The sequence below is a fragment of the Rhagoletis zephyria genome, unplaced genomic scaffold, assembly GCF_001687245.7.
Source record: "Rhagoletis zephyria isolate East Lansing unplaced genomic scaffold, Rhagoletis_zephyria_1.1 Rzeph_scaffold_00033, whole genome shotgun sequence".
In the NCBI taxonomy this organism is placed as follows: Eukaryota; Metazoa; Arthropoda; class Insecta; order Diptera; family Tephritidae; genus Rhagoletis; species Rhagoletis zephyria.
The window spans coordinates 72297-88217 of NW_016157117.1; the positions used below are offsets into that span (position 1 = coordinate 72297).

Below are 15921 nucleotides of genomic sequence, written 5' to 3' on the forward strand. Positions count from 1 at the left end.
TTACGTGCTAATTTCATAAAGTCATATGTATTTCAGATTATACAATATACCACAGTTTGGACCCTTTTAAACTATTTTTAATTACATTTAAGGGATTTCGGTCCCTACAAATATGCTGAGCGACAATAGGGTTAAATATGTTTTGAAAATTCGAATTAGCACTTAAAATAATTGCGTTGTACATAAATACGATAGACGGGTTGCTGGAGTTACGTACTACCGATTAAGAGAGTACAGGTTCGATTTCTGGTCTAAGTAGAAAAAATCTCCAACAAAAACCTATTATCCAAAGCGGTGACCTCTGAGCAGGCACCTCCGAGGCCAACTTCGGAGTGTAAATACTGTTGCTATGAGAAACTTTCCCCTAAAACAATTCTCCCTTCGAAGACCATGTAAATTGTATGTTCCGGCCAAAAATGAGAAAAAATGGGGCATATTCATAATCGAAATAAAGTCGACCCTAAAATTAGTTGCAACTTTTTAGACAGATAAAAGGTATCTGAAGAAGCTGTAACTTACTTTAGAGTCGACCTTATTTTGACCAAGAATAGGTGTGAATTTTTTTTCTGTGTTATTAAAATAGCGAAAATCTTCAAGAAATTTATAGGTATAAATTGCAATTTCTAGTCTCTCTTATTTTAGGGCCAAACGCCTTAGAATAACAAATTGCAATTTTCTGAGCATTCCTGGCTTTTGTTTTCTGCCAAACCTTAGGATAGATATGCCATTTTTAAAACTGAAGAAGGAAGTGTGAAAAAATGTAATTTAACAATTTTTTCTACGCTCCTTCCAATCTTCTTATAGTTTAGGCCTTGTGGATATTCCACATTTGAGAAACTTTATTCACAAATATGAGAGCTGCATATCCATTCAAATGTCTTAGATAGCAAATGCGACCATCCAAGTGCAAAAGTAAATTTACCAGGCGTAACGCAAAACTGCCAAATGTCCATGGAATTTGTCCTAAACAGCGCAGAAGTAAAAGTGTAAACATCAAATGGCAGATGCAAAACAGTGTAAATTCGCAATTTCGCAAATGCAAATGCAACCCGCACACACACACTCATGTAAACACATTCGCTTCCGGCTCTGTGGTAGCATTTCGCTTAGCTGCCAACTAAGTGGAAAGCGGCAGATGACTGTGCAAGAGTATTAGCCATAGTCAGGTACATAGGGCCCCTATAGTGCCACTAGTATTTATCTGTTGAGCACCTCCATATACTTACATACATATTCATACATATATACACACGTATGACACACATAGCAATTGAAGCGCGCCAACCTATGTACGGCAAAATGCGATTGGCAACAGCAGCAGCGTCAGCTATCCAGTCAACCACTCAGTAAACCATTGAGCCAGCCAAACCAGCCAGCTTCCACACACATGAGATTCATCGCCAGCCACTGCAGTGTAGGCACGCAAATATTGATGTGCATATAAGTATGTACGTGTGTGCGTATCAGGGAATGGCATTGGTTGATCGTCAACTGTTCATACTCATTCAATACCGCTGCTTTGTATGACTGGCTTAGTAGTATCGATACCTAAACGAAATTAGAGGATGACTGAACACGAGCGCATTGCGTGCTGTCTTGCAAATACAGCCACCACAAGTGAACGATGCTTATAACTGCTCATACTGATATTGACTTCGGCAAATCTGTACTCTNCCAAAGCAGTATCGTGCTTTTGGCAGTCGATCAAATACGGCGGTTGCTGGTTTCGTGCACGATCATTCGGAGTACAGATTTGCCGAAGTCAATATCAGTATGAGCTGTTATAAGCATCGTTCACTTGTGGTGGCTGTATTTGCAAGACAGCACGCTTTGCGGTGGTGTTCGTTCATCCTCCGTTTTTAACGTGAGTAGGCTTAAAGTCACAAAAACAGCACCCTTTGCCAATGTCTGGTGCGTATGCGTCCGTGTGTAAACTGATTATCATAGGCAAGCAATTGCATTTGTATGCAAACGAGCTAAGTAACACTAACGTGAAAATTGCACAATTTTTAATTTGCGCAATTAAATTCTCGTCACTAATTAATTTTCACGCTTTAACGGCTTTATTACGGTTTATTCAAAATATTTTGAGAAGCGTAAATGATAATGTTATAAATGTTTGTTTTTTTTTTTGCGAATGCATACATGTGTGTATTAGATTTACATACAAAATGTCTATAGACATTAAAGCTAAAAAATATTTATTCAGCAACGAAAATTTGCCCTAAGGAACAAAGGCAGAATTAAAAAAAATTATTAGATTTAATTTTTGATCTGAAGCTGGTAAATGTTATTGGAGCGGCAATAAAATTAGTGCAATGTAAATTCGTTAAAATCATTGTACCTTTAAGCAAATATTGCTCCTTTGTGAAGCGCTTTTTAAGCTGCCTTGAGGCCCAGCTATTCAAGAGTAGTCCGCATATAGTCGAAGGTACCCAGACAGTGAGACCAAGTCTAGGATGCCTTTTCATACTGCAACATCGTATAGATATGGAAGTATGACTATGCAGAAATGAAATGCGACTGAAAGATAGGTGCGATATTTCTCAGCTCCAAGTGCACATTGAGCGCGCCCAACGCATTGATAACCGCTTCGTTATCAGAGATGATGTTTGCCTTATTTGCCGCAATCGCGCGGTCAAGCAGCTAATTCACAGCTCCTTCGCAAAACACCCCTCCACCGACCCTTTTGTCAAGCCTCAACCGAGTAAAAACTCACCGGTTCTACTTCCAGTCCACTCATCGGTAGAAGGAATGTGAGTGCATTTTTCGAAGACTCCAAGTATACTAGAGTATACATCTATTATGTCAGTTAAAGACACATCAATATTTTTTATAAAAAGAAATATTTTTAATTTTTTTTTTTTCGCATACAAATTTTTTGATAAAAAAAAATTAGTTTTTGAAAATATGCCATTTCAAAAAATCACAATGGTGGCTCTGCGTATCTCAAAAAAAAATTACAATGGTAGCTCTGAGTATTGCGCACTATTTAAGTATAGTATTATGGGGTGCACTCTACAATAATTTGAGATGAATTTTTTTTACATCGAAGTTGAGTAAAATGCGTACATTAAAAAATTACAAATTTTTTAAATATGTTTTAGAATTTTTTGAGTACGCAGTCTTGTAGCTTATTAAATTCTAGTATAACAAGTACAAGTTTTAAGCGATTGCAGAACTGGCGCTAATTTTTATTTTATTTTTTTTTCTTTGAAAACGGGTTTGCGCATTTTCTTCCATAAGAAAAAAGCTCAAAAATCCGTCAGTGCAAAAACTATTAAAAACCAACACAATTTTGCAGTAGCTTAAAACTTGCACTTTGTTATACTAAAACTAAATGGGCTACCGGACTGCATACTCAAAGAAATTCTAAAAAAAAATTTAAATTTGTAATGAGCTCTTTTTAGGCAACTTCGGTGCAAAAAAAATCATGACTCAAATTATTGTAGAGTGCACCGCATTAATACTATACTTAAATATTGCGCAATACTCAGAGCTACCATTGTAATTTTTTTAAGTTTTTTTTTGAGATGGCATATTTTCAAAAACTAGTTTTTTTATCAAAAAATTTGTATGTGGAACATTTTTCAAGAAAAAAAATTAAAAAAGATCACCTTTCATAGAGAATTTTGATGTGTGTATGTATGTTTTTCTTCAAATTTTTTCCTGACCCCGTTCTCGGGATATTTGGAAAACTATTAAATCGATTTTTTTTGTTTTTGTGCTGCAAAGTTTTTAAAAATTTAGAAATTTGAAACAAATCAAACACATGAATTGTGAACTCTGCCCGTTTTGGTATGGAACGTCCCATATACAGAGTATAGGAAGAAGTTTCACTTCAGTCTTGCGTAGGATACACATACAACTTTTTTTTATTGGGAATCAAGTACCAAAAGTCGTGGTTTTGCAAAATATAAATGTTATTGTACATTGCGGTTAAATACCCATCGAGCAAAAATGTTTTCTCGGAAAAATTTGGACTAACACACAAAACGTCGTTCGTTTCGGATCCTATTTTTTAAATGGAATAATCTTCTAAACTGATTAATTAGGTGGAATTTTAATTTTAAAACATGTGGCAACCCCGCTAAATACAGCTCAGAAATAAAAGTCTTTCAAACCATCTTCGTTTGATACCCTTTTTTTTAAATTCCTTTACCTTATAGAATAATTTGAAATTAACTTTTTAAACAGGTGGCAACCCCTTTACAACACCTCAAAAATATTCTTTGCGTCGAGACTAAAGATTTCTTAGCACTCCTTCGTTTGACATCCTTATTTTGATATTTCGTAAACTTGTGTATGAGTAAAGTAAATTCGACATTTCAAGCAGATGGCAACCCTCCCCAAAATATTCTCAAACTACTACTTTCTAAAACCCCTTTCGTTCGGCACCCATATGATGATACTTATTTCTCTTACATAATATGATTTTTTAAAAAGGTGGCAACCCTCCTATAGTTCAGCTAAGAAACAAAGCTTTTCAAAACCATTTCGATTAATACCCATTTTGAATAATTGATACATTTTTTTGAGATAATTTGAATATAGATAAGTTTTTAAAAGGTGGTAACTCTTTTCAAAAAAAAATAAATCCTTATTGCACATCTACAGCCTGAGCCCTTTAATTTGACACCTAACTTTTGAAAATCGAACGAACGGTACGGATCTGATGGTATTGATTATTAAAAAATTTTAACTTAATTGTTCAACAGGTGGCAACTCTTTTCGAAAAAATAAAACCAGTTTGCACATCTACAGGCCAAACGTTTTAATTTGACACTCCACTTTTGAAAATCAAGCGAACGCAGAAAGATTGCTCTTTGAATTTGTTCAAAAACACATAAGTAAAGGCTCTTACATTTTAAGAAAAAGAATTTGCGTAGTTAATATTCATACGGCCCAATGCTTCGGCGGTTATTGAACAACATAGAGCTTTTCGTTCTCTTGTTCAGCATTAGCCATGAGCTGTTTTGCTAATGTTGCCAAACGTCTTTTTGCCACTTTTCATTTTTACTATCGTTTAGTTTAATATTTTGGCTGTATACCTATTTAGTTTTATTACTACACACAGCGATGTCGCCCTAGAGAAACATTTTTTCAATAGCCTCTAGAAACACCTTAAACGGCGCAATTTAGAGAAACAAAAGGCAAAACAAAATAATGCATTAAAAAGTACAGATAAAATCGAATAATAAAAAGGAAACGAATTTATAAAGGTATTTTGGCTATGACTGTTAAGCCGTTTGCCAAAAATTGGCAAACAAAAAATCTACTTGCAACGAAAAATTTAGTCCACTACACCGATTTACTTTGGCTTGCTTATTTGCAAATTTGGCGAAAGTTTTGGATAGTTGCATATTGAATTTGCCTTAGTGCTCAATGATGCTTAAGCGGAGTTAAAACACATATATATATATATCGAGCCCTAACCGCCAAAATAACGTAAGCAACATTTTTTTCAAAATTTTATTTTTGATGCAGAAATATTCCTCGGGCATCTAGATGTATTTCTGCATCGAAAAGAAAATTTTGAAAAAAATGGCGCTTACGTTATTTTGGCGGTTAAGGCTAGATATGTACATAAAAAACATATGTACGTATGCAATGACGAATTAAGACAAATTATAACACTTTTAAAATTATAACTACTTTGAATAGAGTCATAATTTAGCAATAATATAACTCAATTATTGTGGATTATTTGTGGTCATTATGTAGAAAAAATTTGCGATTTTATTTGAAACAATAAGTTGCTGGTATTATTAAATAGTTAAATGTAAATAAGTCCACTTTTATTCCTTTAAAAAAAAAAAAAAAACATCACTAACCTTTCAACCGTTTTTGACTTATACCAAAATTCGTGATAAATGCGCCCCTTGTCGGACTGGTAACAATGATTTTTTAACAACATTCAAAATGCTTTTCATGGCAAATCCTTTTTATAAAAAGAAAAGAAAATTCGTTTTACAGAACAAACTACTCAACACCGCCAGCAAAAAAAAAAATATCAAAAATCAACGGAACGGATTCGACTTTGGTATACTAAAATTTAATAAAATTTGCTGAATTTTCCTCAATTTTCTTTAAGCTTTAGAATTTTGATTCGCAGAGTTTTTGTTGTAGGATGTGCAACAGCAAAATTGAGTGCGTGATTTTTTTAAATATTTGCAAAGTTTGTAAAGCAAAAATTTGTTCAACCAAAAGCATATATTTATGTAAATCAAACATTGTACAGAGCTTAGAAAAATTCAACAAATTTTCGTCAAAATTGTGAAACTTTTAGGCATAAAGTATAAGTTTTAAAACTCGCTTTATTTAAATTTTTTTTTTGCTGGCCGCCTTTTGCACTTTGTTCCATAAGAAATTCATGTTTATATGGAAAAAAGTGTAAAAATAAAAAAAAAAATTAATTAAATTGTAATTGGAATTGAGTGCAGTTTACACCGTTGTTTTACTAGAGGTCTAACTTAAAATACAGAAACAAATAATTAGAGAGCTGCCACCTGTATACAAATTTCAGCTTAAGTAAATTGATAAGATGATGTAAACATTGTAATACGGCTGTCGAAAGAAAGCAGTTTAAGCTTACAGCCGAAAATATGTTTGTGTAAGGTTGCCACCTGTTTGAAAATTGTAAATTAATTTAATGGTAATATGAATAAAATATTGCAATATGAGTATCAAACTAAAGAGGTTTAGGAAAGAAAGCAGTTTAAGAAGGCTTATAGCCGAAAATATTTTTGTGTAAGGTTGCCACCTGTTTAAAAATTTTAAATTAATTTAATTGGTAATATAAATTAAATATTGCACTACAAGTATCAAACTAAAGAGGTTTAGGAAAGTTTACTGGCAAACATTTTTTAGAGGAGGGTTGCCACTTGTTTGAAAATGTTTGTTCAATTAAGTTGATAAAATAAATTAGATATTACAACACGGATATTAAATTAAAGAGGTTTAAGCAAGTTTACTGTCTGAAATATTTTTGAAGTGGTTTGCCACCTATTTGAAAAATTTAATTCAGTTAAATTGACAAGGAAAGGTAAATATTGAATTAGTACATCTTTGAAGAAAGTGAGCAATATGTAGACTCGAGTTATAAGATTATAAATTAACTTCCCAAGAAAAAGTCGATACTTTACCTACTTTCTAAATATGTACGAGGTTTGTGAGGGTGTAACCATACAAAAATACTTTTAAGGCGATATTTAAGCTGCTTAAAACATGCACTTTATTATACTAAAATTCCACAGGCTATAAACTGCATACCCCAAAAATTCAAATTAAAAAGTTAAAATATTTTATTAAAATACTTTTATAAAAAATAAAGCCAGAAATTTAACTTTAAAAACCTTGCAAGTATTTAACAAAAATCACCATGCAGCACCATCCACATGTATGTATTTATGTGCCTCTTATTTCGACTTTTTGTGCCCAGAGTACACATACACTTGCGCATACTTATGTGCAATATAACACATCGATTTGCCATTTGCATGCAATCGTATGCAGACTTCGTTTCATATGCAATTTCGTGTTAGTCCAAATAGCAGCAACTAAGTACGTTGCGCTTGACTAGAGATGGGCCAAAAATTTGCAATTGTAAAGAGATTGCTCATTTTCATTACACAATTGCAGTTAATTTCCATTGCAGCATTACCTGTTCGTTTAGTAGCAGTCACTAGCTTCTGTATTGATGCAGTTGTTCAGCATCAGCACAATGTGGCCAACAAATGGTGCATTTTACTCATGTGTACAACATATGATATAAGGCAATATTTGATGCTGACGTTGAAGTTGACAATACCATAACAGGATGTCACATTGTCACATACTATGTACAATGCTCTTTTACCGACCGTACATATGTATGTATCACAAATGTAGCATGGGTAAATACACCTTCCTGTAGCATTTTCCAAAAAAAAAGCGAAAATCGATGCCGACAGCACTGGCTCTTTGGTTGCCAACAGCGGTACCAATTCATAGGCAGGTCGCGTGAGCCCAATGCATGCATAATTGTTTCACAATGCAACAAATGCAGCAAAGCGGTAACAAAGCAATGGCAGCAGCAACGGTAACAGCAGTCAGTCCAAGCAATTTGCATATAGCAAAACTGTACTCGTATTCCTTCCGGCCCTTTTCATATTTTAACTATTCCGTCTGTCGCTCGTAGTGGTTGCTGCTGCTCATGTTGCATGTAAATATGTATGTACCCGTATATGGTACTGCCTGCCTGTCGGCATTTGTCTTCTCCGGGGAAATCAGAAAATCATGTACGGATAGTCGAGTCGCATCGAGTCGAGTGCTCTACGCTTGTCTCGTTGAGTAAACTGCAAATGAAATGGAGGCCATTCTGCTCGCTTTGGCGGTTGGCTGTACATAATTGACTAACTGCATATTTTTTTGTATAAAGGGTAAAAGAGAAAAGAGAGAGAGAGAGGGTGTGCTCTTAGCGTAGCAGGTGACCATATTAATGTTTTTTTGTTTTTGTTAAGTAAATATAAATATTATTTTCGTGGCGTTCGAAATTGTTCATAAAAATTGCAATCCCTATTAATCATTTGTGCATAGGTGGTATTTTTTGCAAGCACTGTGAACAAATTTGTGGAGTGTAGAACAGCGCAGAGGGTTTTTTATACTTTTTTTTGCAACACAGATGTCTGATTTGTTTGAAGTACATAATTTTGTATTTATATCATAAAATATTAACTAAATTCAGTTCTTGACTAGAGTTTATCTTACGTGGAGGAGTTAGTCTGAATCATGAAGAAAGTGTAGTAAATTTTAAACTTTTTAGGTTGTTTATGTTAGCCATAAAGTATAAACAGAATCAAATCGCCCAGCGAATTTCGTCGGAGGAGAGTTCGCTGGTAAAATTAACACACTTATTCCGTATCAAGAACGATAGGCTACACGAACGATTCGTCTGCAGAGGAATGGTTTCAAATATGGTTCGGCGGCATCATTCTTGCCGTTTTAAACGCAACCGAGGCCATTGCAACGTAATATATGAAAAGCAAGACGAAGACAACCGATAGAGTAATAAAATCAGTGATCAGTGATTTTAAATCACAATCAGAGATGTTGTCGTCGGCAGACGAATCGTTCGTGTTGATTATCGTTTGTGATACAGAATAAGGCTGTAAAAACACTACAAAAATTTTACAAAAAAATGCGTTTAAGAAAAACTTCGACGAAGAGAGACGCGTAATCATAGATTTATACTTGGCCATGCGCATGCGCTCTCCATTAGCTGAACTTTAGTGACCGCGTGCCCTCTTACGAGGCGCGTTGCCACCTTTTGCATCTAAAATCTTTGCATAAATAGTGGAAGTGCTTACCTTTCCGGTAATTTTCTCGTCAATGGTTTGATAGGTGCAATTGATCCCTCTTAGAAAGAGTATCTCTCAATGTGTCTTTACACAGCCTTCGGCGCGATCCACTATTCTATTTAGGATTTTCGAAATCTAAGAATATATATATTAAAGATGGTACCTTATCCTTCCAATACAAGGAGTTACCACGGAACAATCCGTACTTTACTTTACAATCACTTCAACTAGTATTTAAGCTGTTTGGCTATAGTCGGTAAGAATTGTTATTCATTTGACTTAATTTAATTGAATAAATATAAATAAGTAAATATTGTTATTGTACATTTCACTATATTTCAACATAATATCCCAGTGGGAAAATGGAATGTATAGTTATCAAAAAAAAAATAATAATCAGTAAAACAGCCCTTTTCACAATCGAAAATGCCCACAGTGGGGCGATGTCCTAGGTAAAATGGGGCATTCATTTTTGCATTACCTAGTAACGAGGAATGAATGTTAATTAATATGAATATTTTTGGGACTTTTTGATTACATTAGAATGCTGATTACATAGCTAACAGTAATGGAATCAAGAACTTATAAGAAACGAATTACATTATTTATCACGCATGTTATGCATTACTACTTTTCCCACTGCGATGTACTATCTTTCACGAACCCCATATTTCACTGTCATAGTAAAATCAAATTATATTTGCTTAATACGATTCTCTTTCAAAAAGTGTGCAATTTCCGCAAATTCAATCCTAGCTGTAATCGGTTAATATGCAAAACTTTAAACTAGTAATTTTCCAGCAGGGTGCTCATAATATTTGTTGTTGTGTTATATATGTATGTATGTACGTACTTTTGCTGGTATCACTGTAAACATGCAACTTTTGTATTTCATTTTATTGTTGTTATTGTTAACCTCAGCTGTCATGGGCGTTGATGGTGCATATTGTTAGACATGGCCCAAAAAATGGCCTTACGACTTTTCGGGGTCATTTGGCATGCGATAAATTTCGAAAATTAATGTCAAATGAACAGTGTAACAAGAGTGTGCGAAGTGCGGAAAGTATGAGGAGTTAAAAAGGCGATGAACTAGCATAGAAGGGCAGGTATAAATAATGAAAAAGCGATTGCGGTCACCGGCAGAACGAAAGTACATACATGATGATGAGCCTAATAAAAAACAAGATGAAGCGTTACAACATGAGTAATCTGGGCGAGCATGAGGCCAAATTTTTTTTTTATAAAATAGGCAATCTAAGGGCGAATGTAGAATGAAAGGTTGACCAGCAAACAAAGTGGAACACTGCGGCTGCTGTGTCAACTAATCACCTACAATGTGGGCGACCACAGCTTAGCACAAAAGCTATATGTATATACAGTGGTGGGCAAAAATTGATGAATGGTATTTCGTTTTTAAAATATACAATAGTTTTCAGGCTAATTTTTTTTTTTGATATTTTTTATAAATATGTAGTTCATGCTTTAACAAAAACTATATAAATCAATTTTTCAAAACTCCAAATTTCGAGTTTTTAGCCAGAATTTTTTTAAATTTTTTGGGTATGCAGTTAACACGCTTATAAAATTCTAGTCAAATAAGTATAAGTTTTGAGCGCCTGAAAAATCGCATAGAATTTTAATCATTTTTTTTTTGACATCGTTTTGCACTTTTTCCATATAATAAATGAATTTCTTCTGGAAGAATATGCGGAAGACCATTTGTGGAAAAAATTAAAAAAACTCAAAGCCTGTTTTCCTAAATTTCGCTATTTTAAAAATCAATGCAGCTTTTTAGCCGCTCAAACTTGTAGCCAAAAAAATTCTAAAAACTCGTGGTTAAAAAGCTCGAAATTTAGATAAAAATTTGTGAAAGTTTACTAAATTCTGTATAAAGTTTGATGGCGTGATTTATATAGTTTTTGTTAAAGTATTAACTATGTTTTTATAAAAAAATATCAAAAGAATTTTAGCATGAAGAACATTGTAAATATTTATTAAAAACGAAACACCATTCATCCATTTTTGACCGCCACTGTAACCACTTGGAAATATATTTGCATGTAACAGCCAACTATGATAGAAAGTAGCTTGAAAGGATTCTCGTTTTATGTGCATGCAGACACTTGCATGCTACACCAACACATATGTACCGACATACACCTACATTGTTGCATGCTCCACGTACACTTTACAATATCTCGGCTCTTTGTTGCTGCTGCTGACTAATACCCAAAAGTAGAAGTCAGCTCAGCTACTGGCAATTTGCCGCTACTTTAGCCGATAACTGCCTGTCTGCCTTGCTACCAAAAAAAAAAAAAAAAAAAAACATTACACGCTCACTATGTTAATCCGATTTTCTATTTTGCTTTCTCTTTCTATTCCCCAACTTCAACCAACACATGTCATCACCGCCACCACCACATCACCATATTCGCCACCGCAGCACTTGTGGTCTTTACAGAAATTCGGCAATTCAAGAGGACATCACATGCTATTCGACAAGGGTCTACAATTCGGCATCGATTTGGAAAATTTCGAACAGGACGAACCGGCGCGACCACAAATCGACACTAAAGATGTACTAGCGTTCACATCAACAGCTGCAGCATCATCAGAACCGTTGGCTAGATCATCGCTTACAGCCGTGGTAGACATGAATGGCAGCAACAATGAGTGGCACGCACAGGTAGCAACAGACCGTATAAGCGCCATCATCAGCACAACTACAGCAGCAACAACAACAACATTTGGCAAGGCAACACATGAGGCCGACTCACCACATTCACCGCATGCCAGATGGCAGAAGCAGGGTGGCGAGGCCGAGGCCACAGCGGCACCCGGTAATCATGTCACGTACGAATGGCGCATCAGTGACTGGTCCGAATGTTCGGAGAAGTGTGGCATTGCGGGCGGCGCAGGTTTGCGGGTAAGTGTTGCACATTTTTATTTCAATAGGTTGCTGTAGGTTGGAACATTGAAAACTGGCCTAGGTGGTGCACAGTGGGACGACGGACAAGTATTAAATGTCAAATTTTTTCAGACGAAATTTCGTTGAAACGAATGAAAATCGTTAAAAATTTTCTTCCTAGATGTAAAAAAGTTACATTTGTAAAAAATTAAATTGATTTTTATTCCTACTTGCATGGCTTCGCATTTTTCTGATGCCGTCTACCGAATGACTACAATATAATCTATTAAAACTCTTTTGTGGCGTTGCGTTTTTTCGTCTGTTCCTGATATCATCCGCCGAAGAGCAATTAGTTTCTCAAAAGTATTTTATGAGCCTTTGATTGTTTGATAAAATAAATATTTCGATGCCCACTAAAAAAATAACCGTAGTGCTACAAAAATTAGAAGAAAATTAACCGATTTTTTGATCAAGTCTAAGGGCTAAGTGTTCTGTTTTAGAAAAAAGAGATAAAATTAAATATCACGAAAATGAAAAGAGATGGCGAAATAAATGTAACGATGATTTACAACTTTTGAAATTGAGAATTCAGCAAAATTCAGTCTCGTTGGGTAGAAGAATTGCCCTGACATTTAATATTACCTTCAAAAGTAGGTTGCACTTTTTAAAAAGTTATAAAACATTTTTTTGCTGTCTTCTAGGGAACCACTTCCATGGCCGCGAAAAAAGAATGTGTAAGTTCATTGCATGTTTTTAGGTCAAAAAAGAAAAAAAAAATTCAAAAATTTTAAAGAACGACGGTTTTGAAGCCAAGCTTATTTTTCATTCAATCAGATCTTTAGAATGACCTTCAAAAGTAAAGTTTTAAGTTTTTTTTTACAAATTCATCCATATCCAATTCGTTGTGGATAAATTAAACGATGTCATTGTCTTTCTACCCGCGTTCATTAATGATATATAGATTTATGTATGTTTTTATCGAAACCTTTCTCGGTATATTTATCAAAATCTTTACATATTTGGCACGAAATTCGTTGTCAATATATTTATCGAAATTTTTACAGCTATTTATATCGATATATATATCGAAATCATTTATGGTAATTGATGTATTTTACAACTTTCGAAATCATCGATAACTATGTCGTAGCGTCATCTACATTTGCCATTCTTACTAGTACATTATCGAAATAATTATTGATATCTTTTTTGTAATCGTTAATAATTTTTTTAGATTATTTAAAAAAAAATGCATCTGACTCGTAACCGTAACCGTTTTCGTCCACTTTTTATTCGGGCTATCGATATATTTATATAAATTTGTATCGATATATTTGTCTACAGTGCTTTCGATATATATAAAAATCAGTATTGATATCTTTCTCGATACATTTATAGATTTTCGATATGATTATGGATAAACTCAGAACCGACCTCGTTTTTTTTTTATTCGGTAGACTTCAGACAACAGAATGGCGATACGGTCATCTTTAACGTAGCTCTGGTCTTCTTTTCCATAAGCTATATGTTTGGAGATCACATCAATTACTTTTATCGCTTTTTACGAATTCAGCCCCAATGTGCACTGTGCTTGCCTGCCAAGGAGCCCAACAAGTTGACGTTTGTATTGGCTTACCAATTGTCGCAATATCAGTCTTATGGAGTGTCCATCATTTTTGTCACGTTCAACTGAATTGCATTCGTTGCATTTCCCGCTCGCCGAGTCAGCATATTTTTCTTGTTGAACTATGCAGCTGCATTCGGCCTACATGGCGTATGAGTAACCAGTTTGTTATTTGTACAGCAATAAATCCATCGATTAGCCTTACAAATTTTCCATGCTGCATACAAATATTTGATTTAATCCAACAATTTTGGTTTATGATATCTTTCTCGTTTGTACTCCACAGCGTCGCTCAATCACTTGTGTACGTTTACGCCATCACACGCCCACCAACAACGCTTTGGAGTCGCATGTCGAGGCCGACATCGAGGTGGTTGACAACGCGTACTGCGCCGATTATGGCCTGAGCATTCCTGACACGTTCGAAGTGTGCGGCCAGGAGGAGTGTGCCCGTTGGCAGGCTGGCGAGTGGACATTGTGTCAGCGTGCACGTTGCTTCGGTCGCAATACAGCCATACAAAAGCGTGAAGTCAAGTGTCGCTATGCGAATGGCACAGAGGCAACGGACGCCTGCAGTGTGTCACAGCGTCCCATTAGTCGACAGGAGTGCTATAGTGAACGTTGTAAGGGTGTTTGGCGTGTGGAGCCATGGTCGGAGGTAAGTAACACAGTGCATAGCATCGCATCCAATGCGGTTACATTGTCCGTTTTCACTTGAATTTAATTCTATTTACTTATGTATGTATATCGCTTCTTTTTTTCGTCACAATGTTGCAGTGTAATGCGCAATGCGGTCGCCAGGGAATTAAATACCGCATTTTACAGTGTGTTTGGTATGGCACACGACGACCGGCGGGCAATGCGTGTCGCCATCAGCCGCGTCCTGCGGTAATGAAAGTGTGCAAGAGTCCGCCCTGCTATACGAAGTGTGAGTAACAATTTTCACTTTTTAATCGTTTTTTGAAACTGAAAGTAAATGAATTATTGAGTTAACATTTTTAACTACGAACGTTATGTTATCAATTTAGGGAATCTAACGCACCTTTCGAGCTATAGAAAGGTTGGCTTCTGACAGTGAGATTAAGAACAGTTAGGCATTATAAAATAAGTCTAGTTTGATAGACTACAGCAATTGTCTAGGCGTGTTACTTCTTCACTTGTATATCACCACAGTGTCTCGAGCCATAATGTCATAGAGGTAAATAATATATTGGATAGATTTACCAGAAAGGTAGCGGGGACAATACCCCAAGTTTTTGAGGCCTTCTTTATTTGTAGTAGGAAGGACCACATACTAACAGATTAGAGCTCAGGCACAGTAAAATATTGATCAAAGCGAAAAAATTAAATGGTAAAAGATATGGGTAATTACTTGAACAGGTACGGAAATTAGTGCGATTCTTTGAACTACGCGTAAACGCTCACTTAGCAAACTCGACATATTTACGGACGATTCGCACCGTTTTCTTGAAATTATTGATAGCTTGCGATTCGAATCGAACTACCTTAGTAATGCACAGAACCGAGGAGCCGACCGAGACCGCGTCATTTAGAGAACCTACAAAAGCGTCTAACGGAACCGAAACTCGATTCCAAAAGAGCCGTAAAGCGGTTCCAGCAGAACCGAAACTCGATTCCAAAAGACTCGAAAAACGGTTGAGCAAGAGTCGAAAAGTGGTCTCAGAAGCACCGAAAAAATAACCGAAATCCCATGCTGATTTTGACTACACATGTATTTGATTTACCACTTTGTGCCACAGAAGCTCTTAAGGATATTTCCTTCAAAATGTAGAAGTACTTTTCGTATAAGATATTAATTAAGATTCGGCCGTTGCAGTAACGGAGTAAGTTATACGTGCGTATTTTCACTCACCACGGCCCGGGCTTCTAGTTATGCTTAGTCCAAGCAAGAATGGTAGGCAATGACATACATATCTCTGAACGGTTTTCTGCCACAAAAAAGCATTTCATAAAGAAAGTCAACTGTCGTTACTCCACAAGGAGTAAGGTCAAACACAAAGCAACAAATATTAATTTCCTTTTTTTTTTTA

At 35.5% G+C, this 15921-nt stretch overlaps 1 protein-coding gene across 2 annotated transcripts in view; it reads left to right on the top strand.

Annotated features, from left to right (window-relative positions):
- nolo (ADAMTS-like no long nerve cord) overlaps window positions 1–15921 on the top strand; it is an 83751-nt gene that overhangs the window by 66594 nt on the left and 1236 nt on the right. For both annotated transcript variants that reach the window (XM_017618117.1, XM_017618126.1), the window contains 3 exons: window positions 11782–12264; window positions 14157–14528; window positions 14648–14798. In XM_017618117.1, coding sequence (XP_017473606.1) covers window positions 11782–12264; window positions 14157–14528; window positions 14648–14798 — 1006 coding nt within the window. The remainder of the gene's footprint in view (window positions 1–11781; window positions 12265–14156; window positions 14529–14647; window positions 14799–15921) is intronic.